We start from the raw sequence: 21,482 nt of genomic DNA on the forward strand, positions 1-21,482 counted from the left end.
CCAAGATAAATGTTTCAAGTGTTTTCAGAAGGGAGAAGCCGAGATGTCCAAGTTGTGGAAAAGATCACATGTGTTATAAAAGTGATTAAAATGTGACATGTTGCAATTGTGGTGGGAACCATGAAGCCAAGTCTTTCGAATGCCTCACAAGGGTGAAAGAGAATGAGGTGGCCAAAGTCAGGGCTATCCAGAGCAGCTGTTAAAAGGGTTGAGGGTTTGAATGGTGCGCTTGAAGAGTCCATGGTGGTGGATTTTAAGTTCCTCTGTGTTTATATCACCGACAAACTGAAATGGTCCACGCACACAGACAGTGTGGTGAAGAAGGCGCAACAGCGCCTCTTCAACCTCAGGAGGCTGAAGAAATGTGTCATGACACCGAACACCCTCACTAACTTTTACAGGTGCACAATTGAGCGCATCCTGTTGGGCTGTATCAATTGCCTGGTACGGCAATTGCACCGCACACAACTGCACAGCTCTCCAGAGGGTGGTGCAATCTGCACAACGCATCACCGGGGGCAAACTACCTGCCCTCCAGGACACCTACAACACCCGATGTCACAGGAAGGCCAAAAAGATCATCAAGTACATCAACCACCCGAGCCACTGCCTTTTCACTCCGCTTCCATCCAGAAGGCGAGGTCAGTACAGGTGCATCAAAGCTGGGACAGAGATTGAAAAACAGCTTCTCTCTCAAGGCCATCAGATTGTTAAACAGCCACCACTAGCACAGAGAGACTTGACATTGGGCACTTTAATAAATGGTACACTAGTCACTTTAATAATGCCACTTTAAGAATGTTTACATATCTTGCATTACTCATCTCATATGTATTTAATGTATACCGCATCCTTCACTGTAACGCCCTGGCCATAGAGAGGGGTTTTGTTCTTTATTTTGGTTAGGCCATGGTGTTACATTGGGTGGGCGTTCTATGTTCATTTTTCTATGTTTTTGTATTTCTTTGTTTTGGGCCGTGTGTCTCCCAATCAGGCACAGCTGTAGTTCGTTGTTGCTGATTGGGAGTCACACATAAGGAGCCTGTTTTTCCATTTGGGTTTTGTGGGGGGATTGTTTCTGTTTAGTACCTGACAGGACTGTTTGGCTGTCGGTTTTCCTGTTTTTGTTGTATAGTGTTCTTACGGTTATTAAAATTCAAGATGAACACTAACTCCGCTGCACCTTGGTCTACTCTTTCCACAGACAGCCGTTACATTCACTATCTATTCTTTACTATCTATTGTATCTTAGCCGATCTGTCACTGCTCATCCATATATTATATAGTTATATATTCTTATCCCATTTCTTTACTAGATTGTATGTATTAGGTTTTGCTGTGGAATTTGTTAGATATTAGGTTTGTTGTGGAATATTACCTGTTAGATACTGCTGTACTGTCGGATCTAGAAGCGCAAGCATTTAGCTACACTCGCAATAACATCTGCTAACCATGTGTATGTGACCAATAAAAAATGATTTGATTTGATAGGCCTTCACTGTAGGATGCAGGATCCTGACATTTTAAAGGTTAGGAAGGTGGACTTTTTACCTTTATAGCTAGAGTGATACATGGCACTGCCAAGGTGGAGAGAAAGTCCAGGAAGATAGAAATCATTGTGGAAGTGGCGGAGTGGTTCCTGGGGCTGAAAGATTTCTCGGCAAAGGAGTTACATGGAAAATTGTCACAAGCTGTACCACCCTCAGGTCCTAGAGCCTGAGAAGGTAGATGTGGAGAATTGAAAGAAGGAAGAAGTGGGAGTTTTGTTTTGTCAATGTACTATTTTTATTTTGGTGAATTAAGTTAGTTTCACAATCACTATGGATTTTTTTTGTACCTTGTTTTGGTTTCAACCCGTCCAGTTGGTGGCGGCAATACAACTTTTGAGGTAGTAGTCCGCCATAAAACCCACAGAAGAAGAAGAGGAGTGGCACGCACGATTGAGTGGAGGGGCCCGTTTTAAAGGGAAACCAATGTTGAGGTTCGTGGTGGGAATAGCGGGATCTGGGTTATGTATATAGTGGTTTTCATTATATGTGCTACGGTTGTGGACGTTTAACTTGTATGCGGTGTCAAAACTAGCCAGTCAGGCACCGCTAACCCCTCTCTTTTGTTAAGTTGTCCAGCCCGCCAGCTAGCTACTTTCTTTGGAGAAAGGGGATAATAATTATTTAGCCGGCATAAACCAGCTGTCTGTCAGTGAACACACTTTACCGCAGCGTTACTGGTACCCAACCCCGCTTTAACTTGTTAGCTAGTAGCAGTGTTGACTAGTTGGCTTACGTTCGTTTGCGTATGGACTAACGTTGGTTAGCGAAACAAGATGCTATGTCGTTAGCTAACTAGGAGGAACGATGTAACGTTAATAGGATCAAATGCATTAACTACTCTTGGTAGCAAGGTAATGCATTTGATCCTACGGTAGGTGGCTAGTTTACCTGTCACACTTGCAGGGTGTACTGCCAACCATTTGAGACTAGCTTTAATTAGCTAGCTAGTGGTTAGCTAACGTTGCTGGCTAACAGCCGGTGTTCTGACAATGATAATCTGATCATCCATGCCAGCCACAGTGCAACAATGGATCATAGCTACTCAGTTTCAACATCAGTCTGCTAGATAACCCAATTATTGTTGCTTGCTGCAGTTGGACCTCAAATGAATTAGCCTAGCACGATAGAGAGGGACCCCTGCCCTAGCCAAGTCCGATGCTTCAGTAACAGTGGGGGTTGGGCGTTCAAATCCCGGAGTTCTGTAGCTGAAACATCTGTCAATGTGAGACTTGAGAAGAGATATCCAGCTAAATGGGGAAATTGATCAAGCCTAGACAGGAAATATTCTGTCATGAACCTCTCCATTATCTCTTCCCTGTGTAAATGTATCAGGAAACAATGGCCTCTCACATTTGTCATGGAGATGAGCGCTCAGTATCTCTACCGCCCCCCACATTGTATAAAATATACTGTATTACAGTACTACTTGAAAACTAAACTACCCCTTTAAGACTTAGGTTAGTCTTTTCTAATGTGATCATGGAAAACCAAGAGCTTGTTTTAGTTGCTGTGTGATCATTCTTAGTTCATTCTAATCCCTGTGAGTCTGAGCGAAGGTTGAAACTGTACAGGCCTAAACTGCACACTATGCAAAATGACACTGCTTATGTCAGTCAACACACTAATTTTAGTATAGCAATGACCAATCAGATTTTGTTTTCTTCTGTAGGTTATACTAACAGGGTGATTTTGACAGAGCGTTGGTCCAGTAATCGAAAGGTCACTGGTTCGAATCCCTGAGCCGACTAGGTGAACAATCTGTTGTGTTCTCGAGCAAGCCACTTAACCTTAATTGCTCCTGTAAGTCACTCTGAATAAGAGTGTCTGCTAAATTAAGAAACGGTTAAATGTTATTGTGGTGTGATTTTCCTAGACCAAGGATACCTGATTTTAGAATTCCTGATGTCTGACATTTTTTTCAGGCAACTAAAGAAAGTGAAGTCACCCTACTGAAAAATAAACTACAAATACTATGCCTAATTGTTCTTTCTCCCTTGCCCCTCTTTTCTCCTCTGCTCACATTTGGCCTTTTGTTCCACTCCCTGCTCTGTGGTAAAGACAGCTGCTGGTTGCAGGCATCGAGCGGCATAACACAAGCAGTGTGCCATCCCCCCGTCCTCCTCTCATGCCCCCCCCCCCATGTCTGTCCTCCCTGCCTGTTAGTGTCCCCACCTTGTCCCCTCATTGTCTGCCTTGTCCAGCCTGAAGCCCTCCTCTACCTCATGCTTTGAACAAAGACAGCACACTGCGAGTCCAATGACTGCCTGGATCGTCTTGCCTGTCAGCCTCTCTGCCTTCTCCATCACAGGAATATGGATAGTGTGAGTTCTCAAATACTAGGCTGCAGTTACATTTGTCTTCCTTACTAAGGGTGTACTACAAAGTGATTGACAGAGAAACATTGATATCTGGTTTCTTGGACACTGATTAAGGACACAGATTAAGCCCAGTCCTGGATTTAAAAAAGCATGCTTAATGGAGAATCTAACATTTTTTGTCCAGGACTAGTCTTAATATATGTCCAGGAATCCAGTCCATAATGTTGTGATTTTAAGTCATTGATGTGTTTGTTTTCCCCCACAGCTACGCCATGGCTGTGATGAATCATCACGTTTGTCCTGTGGAGAACTGGTGAGTGACCCTTCAGTGAGTTTCATATTAAACTTTGTGGGAATAAAGAAGACCCCGTTTTGTCTTTGGATTTATAGCCTACATTGACTTGATTCTACAGTATATCATCTGCTTGACTGAACAAAAAAGGGCTAATTCCCTCCCAAAATTGTGTCTTGTGTGCAGGTCCTACAATGTGACATGTACAGAGGAGATGGCCAGGCCAGGCTTCCCTAAGACGTGTTGCACCATACAGGACATCCCACTAATCAGGTCTCACATTCCTTCGTTCGCTTGCTCTCTCTCACCTTTCATGCTGACCACACCTGCTGCGTTTTGTGCGTGAGCATTGCAAAATGATGTACACGTGTTCAGTCATTTCATCAAAACTGCTTGTGCGCATCAATGAGTGTTAGCGTAGCTAGGCGCTAAAATAGCCACTTGACGCACTGCAAGTCCTGCATCTCCCATCTCCTCATTGGTTTTTAGGAGCATATACAGTGAGGGGAAAAAAGTATTTGATCCCCTGCTGATTTTGTACATTTGCCCACTGACAAAGAAATGATCAGTCTATAATTTTAATGATGGGTTTACTTGAACAGTGAGAGACAGAATAACAACAAAAAACAGAAAACCGCATGTCAAAAATTTTGTAAATTGCATTTTAATGAGGGAAATAAGTATTTGACCCCTCTGCAAAACATGACTTAGTACTTGGTGGCAAAACCCTTGTTGGCAATCACAGAGGTCAGACGTTTCTTGTAGTTGGCCACCAGGTTTGCACACATCTCAGGAGAGATTTTGTCCCACTCCTCTTTGCAGATCTTCTCCAAGTCATTAAGGTTTCGAGGCTGACGTTTGGCAACTCGAACCTTCAGCTCCCTCCACAGATTTTCTTTGGGATTAAGGTCTAGAGACTGGCTAGGCCACTCCAGGACCTTAATGTGCTTCTTCTTGAGCCACTCCTTTGTTGCCTTGGCCGTGTGTTTTGGGTCATTGTCATGCTGGAATACCCATCCACGACCCATTTTCAATGCCCTGGCTGAGGGAAGGAGGTTCTCACCCAGGATTTGACGGTACATGGCCCCGTCCATCGTCCCTTTGATGCGGTGAAGTTGTCCTGTCCCCTTAGCAGAAAAACACCCCCAAAGCATAATGTTTCCACCTCCGTGTTTGACGGTGGGGATGGTGTTCTTGGGGTCATAGGCAGCATTCCTCCTCCTCCAAACACAGCGAGTTGAGTTGATGCCAAAGAGCTCCATTTTGGTCTCATCTGACCACAACACTTTCACCCAGTTGTCCTCTGAATCATTCAGATGTTCATTGGCAAACTTCAGACGGGCATGTATATGTGCTTTCTTGAGCAGGGGGACCTTGCGGGCGCTGCAGGATTTCAGTCCTTCACGTCGTAGTGTGTTACCAATTGTTTTCTTGATGACTATGGTCCCAGCTGCCTTTAGATCATTGACAAGATCCTCCCGTGTAGTTCTGGACTGATTCCTCACCGTTCTCATGATCATTGCAACTCCACGAGGTGAGATCTTGCATGGAGCCCCAGGCTGAGGGATATTGACAGTTCTTTTGTGTTTCTTCCATTTGCGAATAATCGCACCAACTGTTGTCACCTTCTCACCAAGCTGCTTGGCGATGGTCTTGTACCCCATTCCAGCCTTGTGTAGGTCTACAATCTTGTTCCTGACATCCTTGGAGAGCTATTTGGTCTTGACCATGGTGGAGAGTTTGGAATCTGATTGATTGCTTCTGTGGACAGGTGTCTTTTATACAGGTAAGAGATTAAGAGTGTGCTCCTAATCTCAGCTCGTTACCTGTATAAAAGACACCTGGGAGCCATAAATCTTTCTGCTGTAGAGGGGGTGAAATACTTATTTCCCTCATTAAAATGCAAATCAATTTATAACATTTTTGACATGTGTTTTTCTGGATTTTTATGTTGTTCTGTCTCTCACTGTTCAAATAAACCTAGCATTTAAAATTATAGACTGATCATTTCTTTGTCAGTGGGCAAACGTACAAAATCAGCAGGGGATCAAATACTTTTTTCCCTCACTGTACATGTGGGTGATTGAAAGATGAATGAGGTCAACACTCCAGTCCGGTTGGTTGCAGTAGTGCATCTTAAAGTTGGTTGCCAACCTAAACTAACTAAGTTTTCCATTTTAATCTGTGGATTAATTGTCAGAGTATAGAACACACAATGTTGTGACTAAAAATGGGCCGATACTCTACAACGGTCCAGCAAAAAAAAAAAAGACTACATTTCAGGTAAAATAACTAGCCAATATTTTTATCCCAGGACAAATTAGCTAGCAACAGCAAGCTTGCTAGCTAAATGTCCATGAATGTTTTAATGTGTTTTTTGACCTTTCCCCAAATTAATATAGTTGGTTCAGAGTTAATTTTGAAATTTCAAAGTGCGTGTCCTGATTGCGCCTGGTGGGGATAGACAAACTCAACATGCACACGCACGAAGCTGGTTTGGTCATGTAACCGGTATGGGAGTTGATCAATGTTTTGTTTGTTTTCAAATTCTTTGTGGGTCTGTGGGAAATATGTATCTCTAATGTGGTCATGCATTTGGTAGGAGGTTAAGAAGTGCAGCTCAGTGTCCACCTCATTTGGTGGGCACAGAGGCAGACCTGGCTCTGTAGAGAAGACAGGCTATGGCGGCTTCTCTCAATAGCAAGGCTATGCTCACTGAGTCTACATGGAATTATTGACTATTTTGTCAGTCAGTGGTCAGGTATTGTGTATTTTGTTTACAGTCAAATAGCATTAGTTTGCTCTGTTCTTTCCAGTATGTCATAGTTTTCTTTTTGCCGCCTTATAATTTGGTTGGGTCTAATTGTGTTGCTGTCCTGGAGCTTTGTGGGGTTTGTGTTTTTGAACAGAGCCCCGGAACCAGCTAGCTGATGGGACTCTTCTCTAGGTTAATCTCTCTGTAGGTGATGGTTTTGTCATAGGATGTGTGAGCATCGCTTCCTTTTAGATGGTTGTGGAATTTAAGATATATTTTCTAGATTTTGTTAACTAGTGGGTGAAGTCCTAATTCTGCTCTGTATACATTGTTTGTTGTACACAAGTGTATTTTTGCAGAATTCTGCATGTAGTCTCAATTGGGTGTTTGTGCCATTTTTTTTGTGAGTTATTGGTTGGTGAGTGGACCACAGACCTCAACCATAGAGGACATGTATAGAGTGCAGTGATGTGTCCTATAAGGAGCATTGGTGGCAAATCAGATGGCCTAAAGGTAATGAACATCTAGCCGCTCGAGAGCACCCTTACCTGCCGATCTATACATTACGTCTCCGTATTCTAGTATGGGTAGGATGGTAATCTTTATCAGGGTTAGTTTGACAGCTGGGGTGAAAGAGAAGCGGTTACGATAGAGGAAACCAAGTCTAGATTTAACATTAGCCTGCAGCTTTAATATGTGCTGAGAGAAGGACAGTGTACCGTCTAGCCATACTCCCAAGTACTTGTATGAGGTGACTATCTCAAGCTCTAAACCCTTAGAGGTAGTAATAACACCTGGGAGAAGAGGGACATTCTTCTTACCAAACCACATGACCTTTGTTTTGGATGTGTTAAGGGCAGAGAAAGCTTGTTGGACACTAAAAGCTTTGTCATAGAGCATTTAACACAAAATCCAGGGAGGGGCCAGCTGAGTATAAGACTGTATCATCTGCATATAAATGGATGAGAGAGCTCCCTACTGCCTGAGCTATGTTGTTGATGTAAATTGAGAAGAGTGTGGGGCCTAGGATTGAGCCTTGGGGTACACCCTTGGTGACAGGCAGTGGCTGAGACAGCAGATGTTCTGACAGCAGTAGTTAGCAAACCAGGCCAAAGACCCCTCAGAGACATCAAAAGCTTTGGCCAAGTCAATAAAAATAGCAGCACAACATTGCTTAGAATCAAGGGAAATGGTGACATCATTGAGGACCTTTAAGGTTGCAGTGACACATCCATAACCTGAGCGGAAACTAGATTGCATACCAGAGAGAATACTATAGACATCAAGAAAGCCAGTCAGATAAACAGGGCAAAATAGAAATAAGCCTATAACAGTTAGGATCAGCTTGATCTCCCCCTTTTAAATAAAGGATGAACCATGGCTGCCTTTCAAGCAATGGGAACCTCCCCAGAAAGGAGAGAGAGGCTTAGCGATGATAGGGGCAGCAACCTTAAAGAAGGGTCTAAACCATCAGACCCAGATGTTTTTTTGGGGGGTCAAGTTTAAGGAGCTCCTTTAGCACTTCGGACTCAGTGACCGTCTGCAGGGAGAAACTTTGTAGCGGGGCAGGGGGATAAGAGGGAGAAGCATTGGGTCTAGTCGAATTAGAAGGGGTGGGAGATGAGGAAATGTTGGACGGGCAAGGAGGCATGGCTGAGTCAAATAAGAATCCTGACTTAATGACGTGGTGATTAAAGAGCTCAGCCATGTGCTTTTTGTCAGTAACAACCACATCAACATTAAGGGACATGGGCAGCTGTGAGGAGGAGGGCTTATTCTCCAGGTCGTTAACCGTTTACCAGAACTTCTTGGGGTTAGACCCACGGAGAGAGAGAACTTCTCCTTTAAGTAACCGGATAGCCGGAGTGCACTTATTACTAATTTGCCTGAACGAGAGCCAGTCAGCCTAAGTATGCGTATGCCAAGCCTTTCGCTAAATGCAATTCTTGAGGTGGAGTAACTCTACAAGATCACAGTCAAACCAGGGGCTGAACCTGTTTTTAATTTATGTGGGTGTGCTTGTTAACAATACCACTGAAAATGGTTGTCCTGGCTACTGGACCTTTTTTGGTACACCATTATTTTTGTCTTCCTGAAATTTACTGTCAGGGCCAGAATCTGTGCAGAAGCTTAGGTGCTGCTGTAGGCCCTTCTTGGTTGGGGACTGACACACCAGATATTCTGCAAACAGACATTTGATTTCCGAGTCTAGTAGGGTAAGGCTGCAGACTGTTCGAGTGTTCTCGACAATTCATTGATATACAGTGCATTCGGAAAGTATATAGACCCATTGGCCTGTTTCCACATTTTGTTACGTTAGTCTTAATCTAAAATGGATTAAATCGTTTCTCAATCTACACACAATACCCCATAATGACCAAGCAAAAACTGGTTCTAAGATGTTTGCAAATGTATTAAATAAAAAATATCACATTTACATAAGTATTCAGACCCTTTACTCAGTACTTTGTTGAAGCACTTTTGGCAGCGATTACAGCCTTGAGTATTCTTGGGTATGACACTACAAGCTTGGCACACTTGTATTTGGAGTTTCTCACATTCTTCTCTGCAGGTCCTCTCAAGCTCTGTCAGGTTGGATGGGAGTGTCGCTGCAGGTCTCTCCAGAGATGTTCTGTCTGGGCCACTCAAGGACATTCAGAGACTTGCCCTGAAGCCATTCCTGCATTGTCTTGGCTGTGTGCTTAGGGTCGTTGTCCTGTTGAAAGGTGAACTTTTGCCCCAGTCTGAGGTCCTGAGCACTCTGGAGCAGGTTTTCATCAAGGATCTCTCTGTACTTTGCTCCGTTCAACTTTCCCTCGATCCGGCTGCTGAAAAACATCCCCACGGCATGATGCTGCCATCACCATGCTTCACCGTAGGGTTGGTGTCAGGGTTCTTCCAGACGTGACGCTTAGCATTCAGGCCAAAGAGTTCAATCTTGGTTTCATCAGACCAGAGAATCTTGTTTCTCATGGTCTGAGAGTCTTTAGGTTCCTTTTGGCAAACTCCAAGGGGGCTGTCATGTGCCTTTTACTGAGGAGTGGCTTCAGTCTGGCCGCGCTACCATACAATCCTGATTGGTAGAGTGCTGCGGAGATGGTTGTCCTTCTGGAAGGTTCTCCACAGAGAAACTCTGGAGCTCTGTCAGAGTGACCATCGGGTTCTAGGTCACCTCCACAAGGCCTTTCTCCCCTGATTGCGCAGCTTGGCTGAGCGGCCAGCTCTAGGAAGAGTCTTGGTGGTTTCAAACTTATCCATTTAATGATGGAGGTCACTGTGTTCTTGGACCTTCAATGCTTCAAAACAAATGTTACCCTTCCCTAGATCTGTGCCTCACAATCCTGTCTCTTAGCTCTATGGACAATTCCTTTGACCTCATGGCTTGGTTTTTGTTCTGACATGCACTGTCAATTGTGGGACCTTTTTATATAGACAGGTGTGTGCCTATCCAAATCATGTCCAATCAATTGAATTTACCACAGGTGGACTCCAATCAAGTTCTCAAAACATCTCAAGGATGATCAATGTGAACAGGATGCACCAGAGCTCAATTTCGAGTCTCCTAGCAAAGGGTCTGAATACTTATGTAAATAAGGTATTACTGTTTCATTTTAATTACATTTTCTAAAAATGTATTAATGCTTATTTTCTATTACAGCATATTGGAGGACTAATTCATATTCCATTCACCGAGCTCAATATGACATCGATAGGTTTAGGCTACTACATGGTACTCGAATTTTCCCTATACCCATCAAGAGGTTGCTACAACATAGCCAATGAAAAGTTTGCAACGTCTGTGCACAGGTTGAGAGAGAAACTTGAGTAATCAAGGTGACACAGTGACACTTTCAATACCGCCTTGCACACTCTTGCCTGCATCTAGCTGATCTAGGGTGTAATCATTAGTCCAAAAGTTGCAAACGAGAGTTTCTATTGGACAAATTCAGATATGTTTATCCCAGTTTTGTTACTTTGTTCAACTACTGTCTTTCTCTTTGAGTCAACATGCATTGCAGTGCTAGATAGCTTCAGCTTAGACTTTCAGTACTACATTCATTCTCTGATCCTTTGATTTGGGTGGATGTCATTTCATGCTACAAGATCTCTGATAGGCTCAAAGACATCCTCCGGAAGTTGTCATAATTACTGTGGAAGGGCAGTGAGAACCATGAGCCTCCTAGGTTTTGTATTTACAGTTGAAGTCGGAAGTTTACATACACTTAGGTTGGAGTCATTAAAACTCGTTTTTCAACCACTCCACAAATTTCTTGTTAACAAACTATAGTTTTGGCAAGTCGGTGAGGACATCTACTTTGTGCATGACACAAGTCATTTTTCCAACAATTGTTTACAGACAGATTATTCCACTTATAATACACAATTCCAGTGGGTCAGAATTTTACATACACTAAGTTGACTGTCTTTAAACAGCTTTGAAAATTCCAGAAAATGATGTCATGGCTTTAGAAGCTTCTGATTAATTGGCATCATTTAGGTTAATTGGCATCATTTGAGTCAATTGGAGGTGTACCTGTGGATTTATTTCAAGGCCTACCTTCAAACTCAGTGCCTCTTTGCTTGACATCATGGGAAAATCAAAAGAAATCAGCCAAGACCTCAAAAAAATTGTCCACCTCCACAAGTCTGGTTCATCCTTGGGAGCAATTTCCAAATGCCTGAAGGTACCACGTTCATCTGTAAAGACAATAGTATGCAAGTATAAACACCAATGGACCACGCTACCGTCATACCGCTTAGGAAGGAGACGCGTTCTGTCTCCTAGAGATGAACGTACTTTGGTGTGAAAAGTGCAACTCAATCCCAGAACAACAGCAAAGGACCTTGTGAAGATGCTGGATGAAAACGGTACAAAAGTATCTATATCCACAGTAAAACGAGTCCTATAACGACATAACCTGAAATGCAGCTCAGCAAGGAAGAAGCCACTGCTCCAAAACCGCCATAAAAAAGACAGACTACGGTTTGCAACTCTACATTGGGACAAAAAATGTCCTCTGGTCTGATGAAACAAAAATAGTACTGTTTGGCCATAATAACCATTGTTATGTTTGGAGGAAAAAGGGGGAGGCTTGCAAGCCTGAAGAACACCATCCCAACCGTGAAGCACGGAGGTGGCAGCATCGTGTTGTGGGGGTGCTTTGCTGCAGGAGGGACTGGTGCACTTCACAAAATAGATGGCATCATAAGGCAGGAAAATTATGTGGATATATTGAAGCAATATCTAAAGACATCAGTCAGGATGTTTAAGCTTGGTCGCAAATGGGTCTTCCAAATGGACAATGACCCCAAGCATACTTCCAAACTTGTGGCAAAATGGCTTCAGGACAAGGTTAAGGTATTGGAGTGGCCATCACAAAGCCCTGACCTCAATCCCATAGAAAATTTGTGGGCAGAACTGAAAAAGTGTGTGTGAGCAAGGAGGCCTACAAACCTGACTCGGTTACACCAGCTCTTTCACATTCTGAAAATAAAGTGGTGATCCTCTTTCACATTCTTAAAATAAAGTGGTGATCCTAACTGACCTAAGACAGGGAATTTTTACTTGGATTAAATGTCAGGAATTGTGAAAGAGTTTAAATGTATTTGGCTAAGGTGTATGTAAGCTTCGGACTTCAACTGTAAGTCAATGTACCCAGAGGATGGAACCTAGCTATCCTCCGGCTACACCATGGTGCTACCCTACAGAGTGCTGTTGAGGTAACGAAGACGTACATTGCAGAACAGTGTGTTTTTAATGAATGATTTGGTGACGTGACTTTATATTTAGTTAAAAATAAGTCACTAAAATGTTTCTGAAATTCACTGAGGAGGATGGTCCTCCTGTGAGGAGCCTCCACTGTTGTAGATGAATGGGAGGAGATGGGTTAAAGAAAGATTTTTAAGCATTGAGATATGGATTGTGTATGTGCGCCATTTAGAAGATGAATGGGCAAGACAAAAGTTTAAGTTTAAGTGCCTTTTGAATGAGGTATGGTAGTAGGTGCCAAGTGCACCGGTTTGTGTCAAGAACTGCAATGCTGCTGTTTTTTTTTTTTTGTTTTTTTGACGCTCAATAGTTTCCCATGTGTATCAAGAATGGTCCATCACCCAAAGGACATACAGGTAACTTGACAAAACTGTAGGAAGCAATGGAGTCAACATGGGCCAGTATCCCTATGGAACACTTTCGACACCTTGTAGTCCATGCCCAAATGAATTGAGGCTGTTCTGAGGGCAGAAGGGGGTGCAACTCAATGTTGGGTAGGTGTTCCTAATGTTTTGTACACTCAGTGTAAGAGGGTGGGGCTCAAGCTGCATCCCTGTCTCACCCCCTGGCCCTGAAGAAAGAGATGTGTTTATTGACAATTTTAACTGCACACTTGTTTGTGTACATGGATTTTATAATGCCATGTTTTCCCCCAACACTGCTTTCCATCAATTTGTATAGCAGACCCTCATGCCAAATTGATTCTAAAGCTTTTTTTTAAATCAACCAAGCATGAGAAGACTGCTTTTGTTTGTCAATAAGGGTCTCTCTCGCTCTTACTCACTCTCGCTCTCTGATAATGCACTCATCTACAGTCTTGTAACCATACCAGAAGAGAAATGGTGAAATAGTAACAACCTTGTCATGCATGCCTTTTCCTAACATTTTAATCATGGTCATAATATAGGCCTAGTCAACTTGTGAGTGGATTCCTTATGCGTTTTGGGTGACATGTTGTTTCATCCCTCTTGTGTCTCGTACAGTAAATGTGGCTCCTTCCCCCCTGAGAGCTGTCTGTTCAGTCTGATCGGGAACGTCGGAGGCTTCATGGGTAAGAAGAGCCTCTTCTCCATCCCAAATGGCAAACTATTCACGATTTAGTGTACTATTTTTGACCTGGGCCCATAGTGCACTACTTTTGAACAGAGACCTATGTAGGGATTAATAGGGTGTCATTTGGGATGCAGCCCCTCTTCTGTCATCACTCACACTGACAATAAGCTGTGCCCTTTGTATTACCCATCAGTGACGTATTGGAGGTCAAAGGAAAAATCCACCCAAAACCACTCATTCCTTTAATTTACAGTGTTAAATAACACTTTTTTTTTTTGGCAAACAAATGTTTCATTTTGCGGTTATAAGGTTGGTAGTAAAATTGTTGTGACAATCTGTAGCAGCTCAAGTCTACTACAAAATCCACAATGCAATGGTTGCTCTGCTGGCTGGCTAGGTAGCTAGCTAGCTAACGTAGCTTCATGCAATAAAACCAAAGACATTGTCAGCATGTAACGTAGGTAGTTAGTGCAGTTTGTGACTTTACCGCTAAATATTTAGGACTCTACAATCTCACCATGTTCAACCTGCAGATTGATGTGCCTCAGAGTGGAGTCTAACATTCGGAACGGCAGAAACTTTGCCCATGCTACGTCAATGGGCACTCGCTGAAACCCAACATTAGCACGAATTTCGGCAACAAGAAGTACAACATTACAAATCTTTTCTCAGATGTGAGATAATTAACTTGCCATCTGGATGGTCTTCAGAGATTAGATTTGAGGGTAGCTGAAGGATGGGATTAAAAACAAAATGACTATTGTAAAATGCATTGTCTGTAAAATGTATGTAGAAGCCTAAGTGTTGTTGTCCATTATTTTACTCCAATTAGGGGAGGGGTGGTAGGGTTAGGAGAAAATAAAGGAAAATGATAACAAAAAGTGTATATACAGTACCAGTCAAAATGTGGGACACCTTCTCATTCAAGGGTTTTTCTCTTTTTACTATTCTGCATTGTAGAATAATAGACATATAAACTTTGAAATAACACATGGAATCAGGTAGTAACCAAAAAAGTGTTAAACAAATCAAAATATATTTGAGATTCTTCAAAATAGCCACCCTTTGCCTTGATGACAGCTTTGCACTTGGCCTTCTCTCAACCAGCTTCACCTGGAATGCTTTTCCAACTGTCTTGAAGGGTTCCTACATATGCTGAGCACTTGTTGGCTGCTTTTCCTTCACTTTGCGGTCCAACTTATCCCAAAACATCTCATTTGGGTTGAGGTTGGGTGACTTTGTGGAGGCTAGGTTATCTGATGCAGCACTCCATCACTCTCCTTCTTGGTCAAATAGCCTTTACACAACCTGGAGGTGTGTTGGGTCATTGTCCTGTTGAAAAACAAATGATAGTCCCACTAAGCGCAAACCAGATGGGATGGCGTAACGCTGCAGAATGCTGTGTTAGCCATGCTGATTAAGTATGCCTTGAATTCTAAATAAATCAATGACAGTGTCATTAGCAAAGCATCCCCACACCATCAAACCTCCATGCTTCACGGTGGGAACTACACATGCGGAGATCATCCATTCACCTACTCTGCGTTTCAAAGACACGGCGGTTGGAACCAAAAATCTGATTTTGACTCATCAGACCAAAGGACAGATTTCCACCAGTCTAATGTCCATTGCTCATGTTTCTTGGCCCAAGTAAGTCTCTTCTTATTGGTGTCCTTTAGTAGTGGTTTCTTTGCAGCAATTAAACCGTGAAGGCCTGATTTCACGCAGTCTCCTCTGAACAGTTGATGTTGTCTGTTATGTGTTGTGTCTGCAATGTGTCTGTTACTTGAACTCTGAAGCATTTATTTGGGCTGCAATTTCTGAGGCTGGTAACTCTAATGAACTTCTCCTCTGCAGCAGATGTAACTCTGGGTCTTCCTTTCCTGTAATGGTCCTCAGAGCCAGTTTCATCATAGCGCTTGAGGGTTTTTGCTATTGCACTTGAAGAAACTATCAAAGTTCTTAATTTTCCGAATTGACTGATCTTCATGCCTTTAAGTAATGATCGACTGTTGTTTCTTCTCTTTGCTTATTTGAGCTGTTCTTGCCATAATATGGACTTGGTCTTAGCCCTATTTGGTAAATCTTCTGTATACCACTCCTACCTTGTCACAGCACAATTGATTGGCTCAAACACAAGAAGGAAAGCAATTCCACAAATTAACTTTTACAAAGCACACCTGTTAATTGAAATGCATTCCAGGTGACTACCTCATGAAGCTGATTGAGAGAATGCCAAGAGTGTGCAAAGCTGTCAAGGCATAGGGGGACTACTTTGAAGAGTTTAAAATATATTTTGATTTGTTTAACACTTTCCGTATGTGTCATATTTTTGGCATCTTCACTATTATTCTACAATGTAAAAAAAAAAAAAAAAAAGCCCTTGAATGAGTGTCCAAACTGGTACTGTGTATGGGGGATTTTAAATGATGCAGACAATTACGTTGCAGATAGATTCTAGTTTACATCAATATTAAAGCTGATCTACCCCCTAGAAAAAAATTACTTGACATCTGTAGTGTCGTATAGCTTTCGAATCGTGACAATACGTACTTTCAAGGAAAATAGCAATTTTTTACATATACACTGACTTTGAGAAGGGATTGCATGATGATTAGCTTAGCAACCGCATGACAACATAAAAGCGATTGGTCGACAGTCTGCTGGGTGGGCGTAATATTTTTTTTTATCTCAGTAGGAATATCGCCAAAATATGATCATTGGCTCATTCGAGAGGTTGGTTGTTTGTGCAACAGTGCAGATAATACTTTTGCTGTGTCATGGTGATAACGATCTGAAGGTGGTGATTAAATACCTAGAATGTATATTTATATCAGTTTTTTTGTCATTGGTGTTAAGAAATATCACCTCACATAATCTCCTTTTTAGTACATTATCACCATGACACAGCAAATGGGTGCTGAGTCCACAGGTATAATGTGAACTTTTATCAAAACAAATATTTAGAAGAATTTCCTATATAGGCCTAACTGATCTTGTCTGCCTGCCTAGATGGATTTATATAGCAAATCGGTGTATGCCACTAGTCAGCAGTATGTGCAGAAGGGCTTGAAATGGGCTCTGGTCTTCAATCAATAATGCATGTGGCCTTTCTGCCATTATTGCCATCCCCCCTTTTATCATCTATGACCTTTCTCCATTACTTCCTGTTCTGTCTTATTTATCACCACTCACTCTGCTGCCGTTGTCTGTGCTCCTCTTCATCCCATCTCTCTTGCTCTCCCCCCAGTGGTGATGGTGTGCCTTCTGCGCTATGCCCAGGTGATTGAGCACAGCCACGCTTGCTGGATTAACACCAACGCCCTGTTGTCTGGCTGCACCAACGCTGTAGGACTGGTCATGGTGGGAAACTTCCAGGTGATTCACTCCAATTCTTCTCTAGACATACAGTACATCTTGATTCCATATCTCTGCTACCAGTCCCTCTCCAGCTGTGACTGTATTATCCCAATGACTTGATGTCAATTAAACCCCACCATGATTTTTCATTTTGGTCTTATAGCAGACACTCTTATCCAGAGCAACTTACAGTTTTGTCAATTATCAAGTGGTGGCTATATTCTCCTGCTGATTCCCTGTGTTGTCTAATATTTGTCTATTGGTTAAAAACAAGGGGTGTGGGTGGGCAGGAGTGGGTGTTAAAGGCTTTGGTTTTTCTATTTATGTTTTGAGGTTGGACTTTAGCACCTATAGCTCGTTAGCACATGGTGTCACCTCATCAGTCAGTATGTTACACCTGTGCTGGTTGCTATCCCATTAGTGGGAAGGTGTTTCACCTGTGTTGGTCAAGGTGCTCCAGGCGAGCTTGAGAGATGTTGGGGAGAGCTACACTTCATGTAAGCTGAGGTGTGGTTTTGAAAGAAGCCTGAGTTTTGGTGTTTTTTTTTGTTTTGCTCCATATTCTTTTTACTCCCTATCCTGTTTTATTTTTTTTGTTTGTCTTTTTGGAGGCAAACCTAGTGGGCATCCATGGTGGGTGTCTTTTTTATAACCCCTTACTAGTGGGTTTGTCAACTTTCAGTGTGCACCCACATGGGTGCCTTTCAGAACCCCTTTCTGTTTTGGTTGTTAAAGTTTCTTTGTTAGCTCCCTTTTGTTGTGAGCGACGTTTGTGAGTTTGTCTTGTGGGTGGGTTCAGGGGGACAAGCAATGGAATTTGGGTATTCGGAGCGGCTTCACTTGTATATAAAAATTTGTTTTCAATCTCAAAAAATAAATAAATGGATTAACATGTTTTACCCCCCTCCCTGGGCAGGTTGACCATGCCAAGTCTCTGCACTACGTTGGCGCGGGCGTGGCATTCCCTGCGGGTCTGCTCTTCGTGTGCCTGCAGTGTGTTCTCACCTACCGGATGGCCATTACCGCCCTCGACTACTGGATGGCACACGTCCGCGTGGCGCTGGCCGCAGGAGCCCTGGTCTCACTTGTCCTTAGTATCCTTCCGGACTCGCTGGGATTGGTGGAGGGGTGGGGGTAGGTTACTAGATATTGGTCATGATGGATTCCACCATTTAATAAAAGGTGACTGATCATGTCACCATAGCGTCATGTAATTTCAATCAAACACAGTTGATGTGTAATTTCTCTTCTGTATTGAAGCCTTGCAATGGCTAGTCTGTGAAACCGCGTAAGCGGTAGTCTAGTTCCTGTCAGTCGTCTGTGATGAATGGGGCTCTGGACAAAAATACTGCACTACATAGTGTAGTGACGTGACTTTCATTAATGGGATGACAGTTGATTCGACAAATAACAATGTTTAATTGTTACCCAATATTAAATTGATCATGTAACTATTAACTCATTTGGAATTTGGGGCACCACGGTAGAAGTTGTTTATAGAGTTGCCATCTCCCGAATGAAACTCAATTTGTGTTATATCGATAAGTTATTAATCATTACTTCATATTAGTCTCATTCTGAATGTTGCAGACTTCTTGAATCTGCACAAACCCAAGTCTTACTGATCATTCTGTACCACACAAATTGATTTGATTTATTTACTAACTAAATGATAACGCAGGATATACACGCACGGTATAGGTTATTGATTAGAAACGTAATACGATGAAAATGGATCCCTAGCGGACTAACACAATATGACACTTGTTAAAAAAGATAGAGTTAAGGCGAGACAACACTTGGATTTATTTGGAAACTATGCTCACAGTAATCCTAATACCTTGCCCTGAACTGCCACCCGTTTTGGGTAAGCAATAATGCATGTATTTACATGTTGAAGGTCTTCCTTTGACTTGTATCTCTGTTGGACCCAGGCCTTTGAAAAGGGTTCGATTGGGCCTTCTCCTTAGTTTGTAAGTGTAACGCTCTAATTGTTAGTTGTCTGTTTACTTTCACTCGTTCTGGAAGAGTGGTCTTCTGAGGACAGCTAATCAGCTGTGTCGATGATTCCCAGAGTTGTGATGAGAGCAGTGTAGTTGACGATGATTTGAAGAGAATAACCGGATGGTTCTACTTAAATTCACTTTCTTAGATACAGTACTTACAACAGCTACTCAACTGTAACATTGATTGTTAGAGGCTACTTCGTTGTCTTCAACTCGTGTTGATTTTCAGGGTCGTGACCCAATGGAGACCTAGCTGCAGCTTGAGTCCTAGTCTGGTATGTTAATTCTTAACTCAATCTTTTATACACAATGCTAAAAAGGAGCATTTCCGTCATACTGACACGCTCTCTGAGCTCCCTCGGGCGTGGCTAGTTATGGGCCAAAACATAATCAAAAATGATGATCTCCTTAGAAAACTAAAGTCACATTCCTATCTTAACAAAAATATTCTCTTCATCCTTTATTTCCTACACAACGTAAAGGATGTAAACCTGATATACACAGTGTGAAAGCTCTTCAAGTTACAATATTTTTGTTATATCGCTTTTGTACCTTTCTTTTAATGATAGACATTAATTTCCCATATTCCATCTCATCATTCCCCACATTCGGATGTTGAAATATATTGTCCCAGTGTTCACTTTTGGACGTTAGTTTTTGGGTGGCAAAATGTCCCTGTAACAGAGACATTCCAATCCCCCATACTAGAGACCAAAAAGAGTCGTCTGGTGCATACAATTTACGATTTGGTGTGAGGTGTCATAAAACCCCCAAACCAATCCCTTCTCCCTTCTGCGGGTGAGAGGGATCTGTGGAAGTTGCTCCATTGTAACCTGATCTTTGGATCGTCACAGGAGAGTCATGACAGAGTGCCATTTGGGACACATCCATAGATTTATTGATGTGGCCTTTCTTCCTCCATCGATGGGGCTGTTGCATCTCCTTAACTCTTTCCCAGGTGGTATCTTCTTCATCCACGAGAGCTTTGTTCTCCAGCACGCAGCAGCCATCTGCGAGTGGGTCTTTACCGTGGACATCCTTGTCTTCTACGGCACCTTCACCTACGAGTTTGGCACAGTCACCAACGACACCATGATGGTTGGCCTGCAGCAGACCCACCACCACTCGGGGGTCATGATGGGCGGCACAGCCGGGGCCATGTCGCTGAGCATGGGAGCCAAGGGCCTAAAGTCCCCTGGAGGAAGCAGCACATCCACCCATCTCAACTGCACCCCAGAGAGCATAGCCATGTTGTAGCTCTGCTGGGGTCAAGGAGATCACCACACAGGCAGCAGGGGTCAATGATGGCACTGGCCAGCCAGAGGGAGGAGACAAGACATTGAAAATCACAAGATATGATTGACACACCGGGTCGGTATTGCTGTATTGGGTTTTTGTGTTTTAATAAGCCATCCGCTTCTCCACTACGGTCGAATTTCCTTCACTTCACACTTACACAAAGAATAAATATCTGGGATGATGAGGGGTGATGATACTGTGACTGTTTCCAAGATGGCTACTGGCCTCTGCACACTGTCATGATACCGTCTTTCTTAAAGATCAGTGTTTGAACGGTCACTGAGGCTTTTGCCAGTGTTCATCCTTGTCATGTTGGGATGACAGACACAAAATAAGGTTTATTTTATATGCCAACTTTTAGTTTTTTTTTTCTGCCACATTTTACAGACTTCCTCTACCTGGCCATGGCTTGTGGTGGGGCCCGGTCTCTCATGCCATTCAACTCTGCACGCTACAATTTGAATGAGAGAGTAGAGTGCGTCTTTGGATTGATCAGACTGAGTTTTTTTCTTTTGTCTACTCTGCCAATGTTAAAGCATCGTAATAGAAAATATTGAATGTTTGAGAAGTGGAACTATAGATTGTATACCGTTATGTACATGACAGTTCAGCCTGGCCTCAGAGCAATATGAAATGTACTAAACGTATTTCTGAGCACCTTCAAGATGTATGATGCCTACTAATGGTTTAGTTACTTGACACACACTAAAGTAGGGAGGTTGGTCGAAGAGGATGGTTGGGCGTAACCCACGACAGACTAGCAAGCCAAAGGTTGCATGTTTTAGAAACGTCAGGGACAACTATAGCATTTTAGCTAACCCTGATTGTAAATGTAACCAAATCCACCTAACCTTTGTCATTCGTTCCCCTAACTGCCAATGTTAATTTTCCTTTGTTATGGTGCAACAAGCAACCTGGTCTCAAATAAAGATGTGCAATACTATACATCCTCCAAGAAGTATGATAAGTTATGTCTTCCAATTTGAATGCTATTGTACGACCGGGTAACACGTATGATACTATACGTCCTCTAATTTGTATCATATTGTACGACTGCTATTCCATTCATAATGTAACTT

The 21,482-nt window shown here is 42.7% G+C and overlaps 1 protein-coding gene across 4 annotated transcripts; it reads left to right on the forward strand.

Annotated features, from left to right (window-relative positions):
- Positions 1-1,876: 1,876 nt before the first annotated feature.
- Positions 1,877-21,348, forward strand: LOC106580507 (transmembrane protein 150A). 4 transcript variants are annotated; one of them, XM_014161656.2, is made up of 9 exons: positions 1,901-1,981; positions 3,220-3,350; positions 3,609-3,871; positions 4,134-4,181; positions 4,347-4,433; positions 13,669-13,736; positions 16,989-17,116; positions 18,015-18,192; positions 20,063-21,348. In XM_014161656.2, exons 3-9 carry the CDS (start codon positions 3,807-3,809, stop codon positions 20,359-20,361), a joined length of 873 nt encoding a protein of 290 aa, XP_014017131.2. In that variant the 5' UTR covers positions 1,901-1,981; positions 3,220-3,350; positions 3,609-3,806; the 3' UTR covers positions 20,362-21,348. The 4 variants fall into 4 exon arrangements, with proteins under 4 accessions (XP_014017130.2, XP_014017134.2, XP_014017131.2 ...); XM_014161657.2 differs by having other exon boundaries at positions 3,220-3,299; XM_014161655.2 differs by lacking the exon at positions 3,220-3,350 and having other exon boundaries at positions 1,877-1,981.
- The last annotated feature ends 134 nt before the right edge of the window (positions 21,349-21,482 follow it).

The sequence above is a fragment of the Salmo salar genome, chromosome ssa20 (assembly GCF_905237065.1).
Source record: "Salmo salar chromosome ssa20, Ssal_v3.1, whole genome shotgun sequence".
In the NCBI taxonomy this organism is placed as follows: Eukaryota; Metazoa; Chordata; class Actinopteri; order Salmoniformes; family Salmonidae; genus Salmo; species Salmo salar.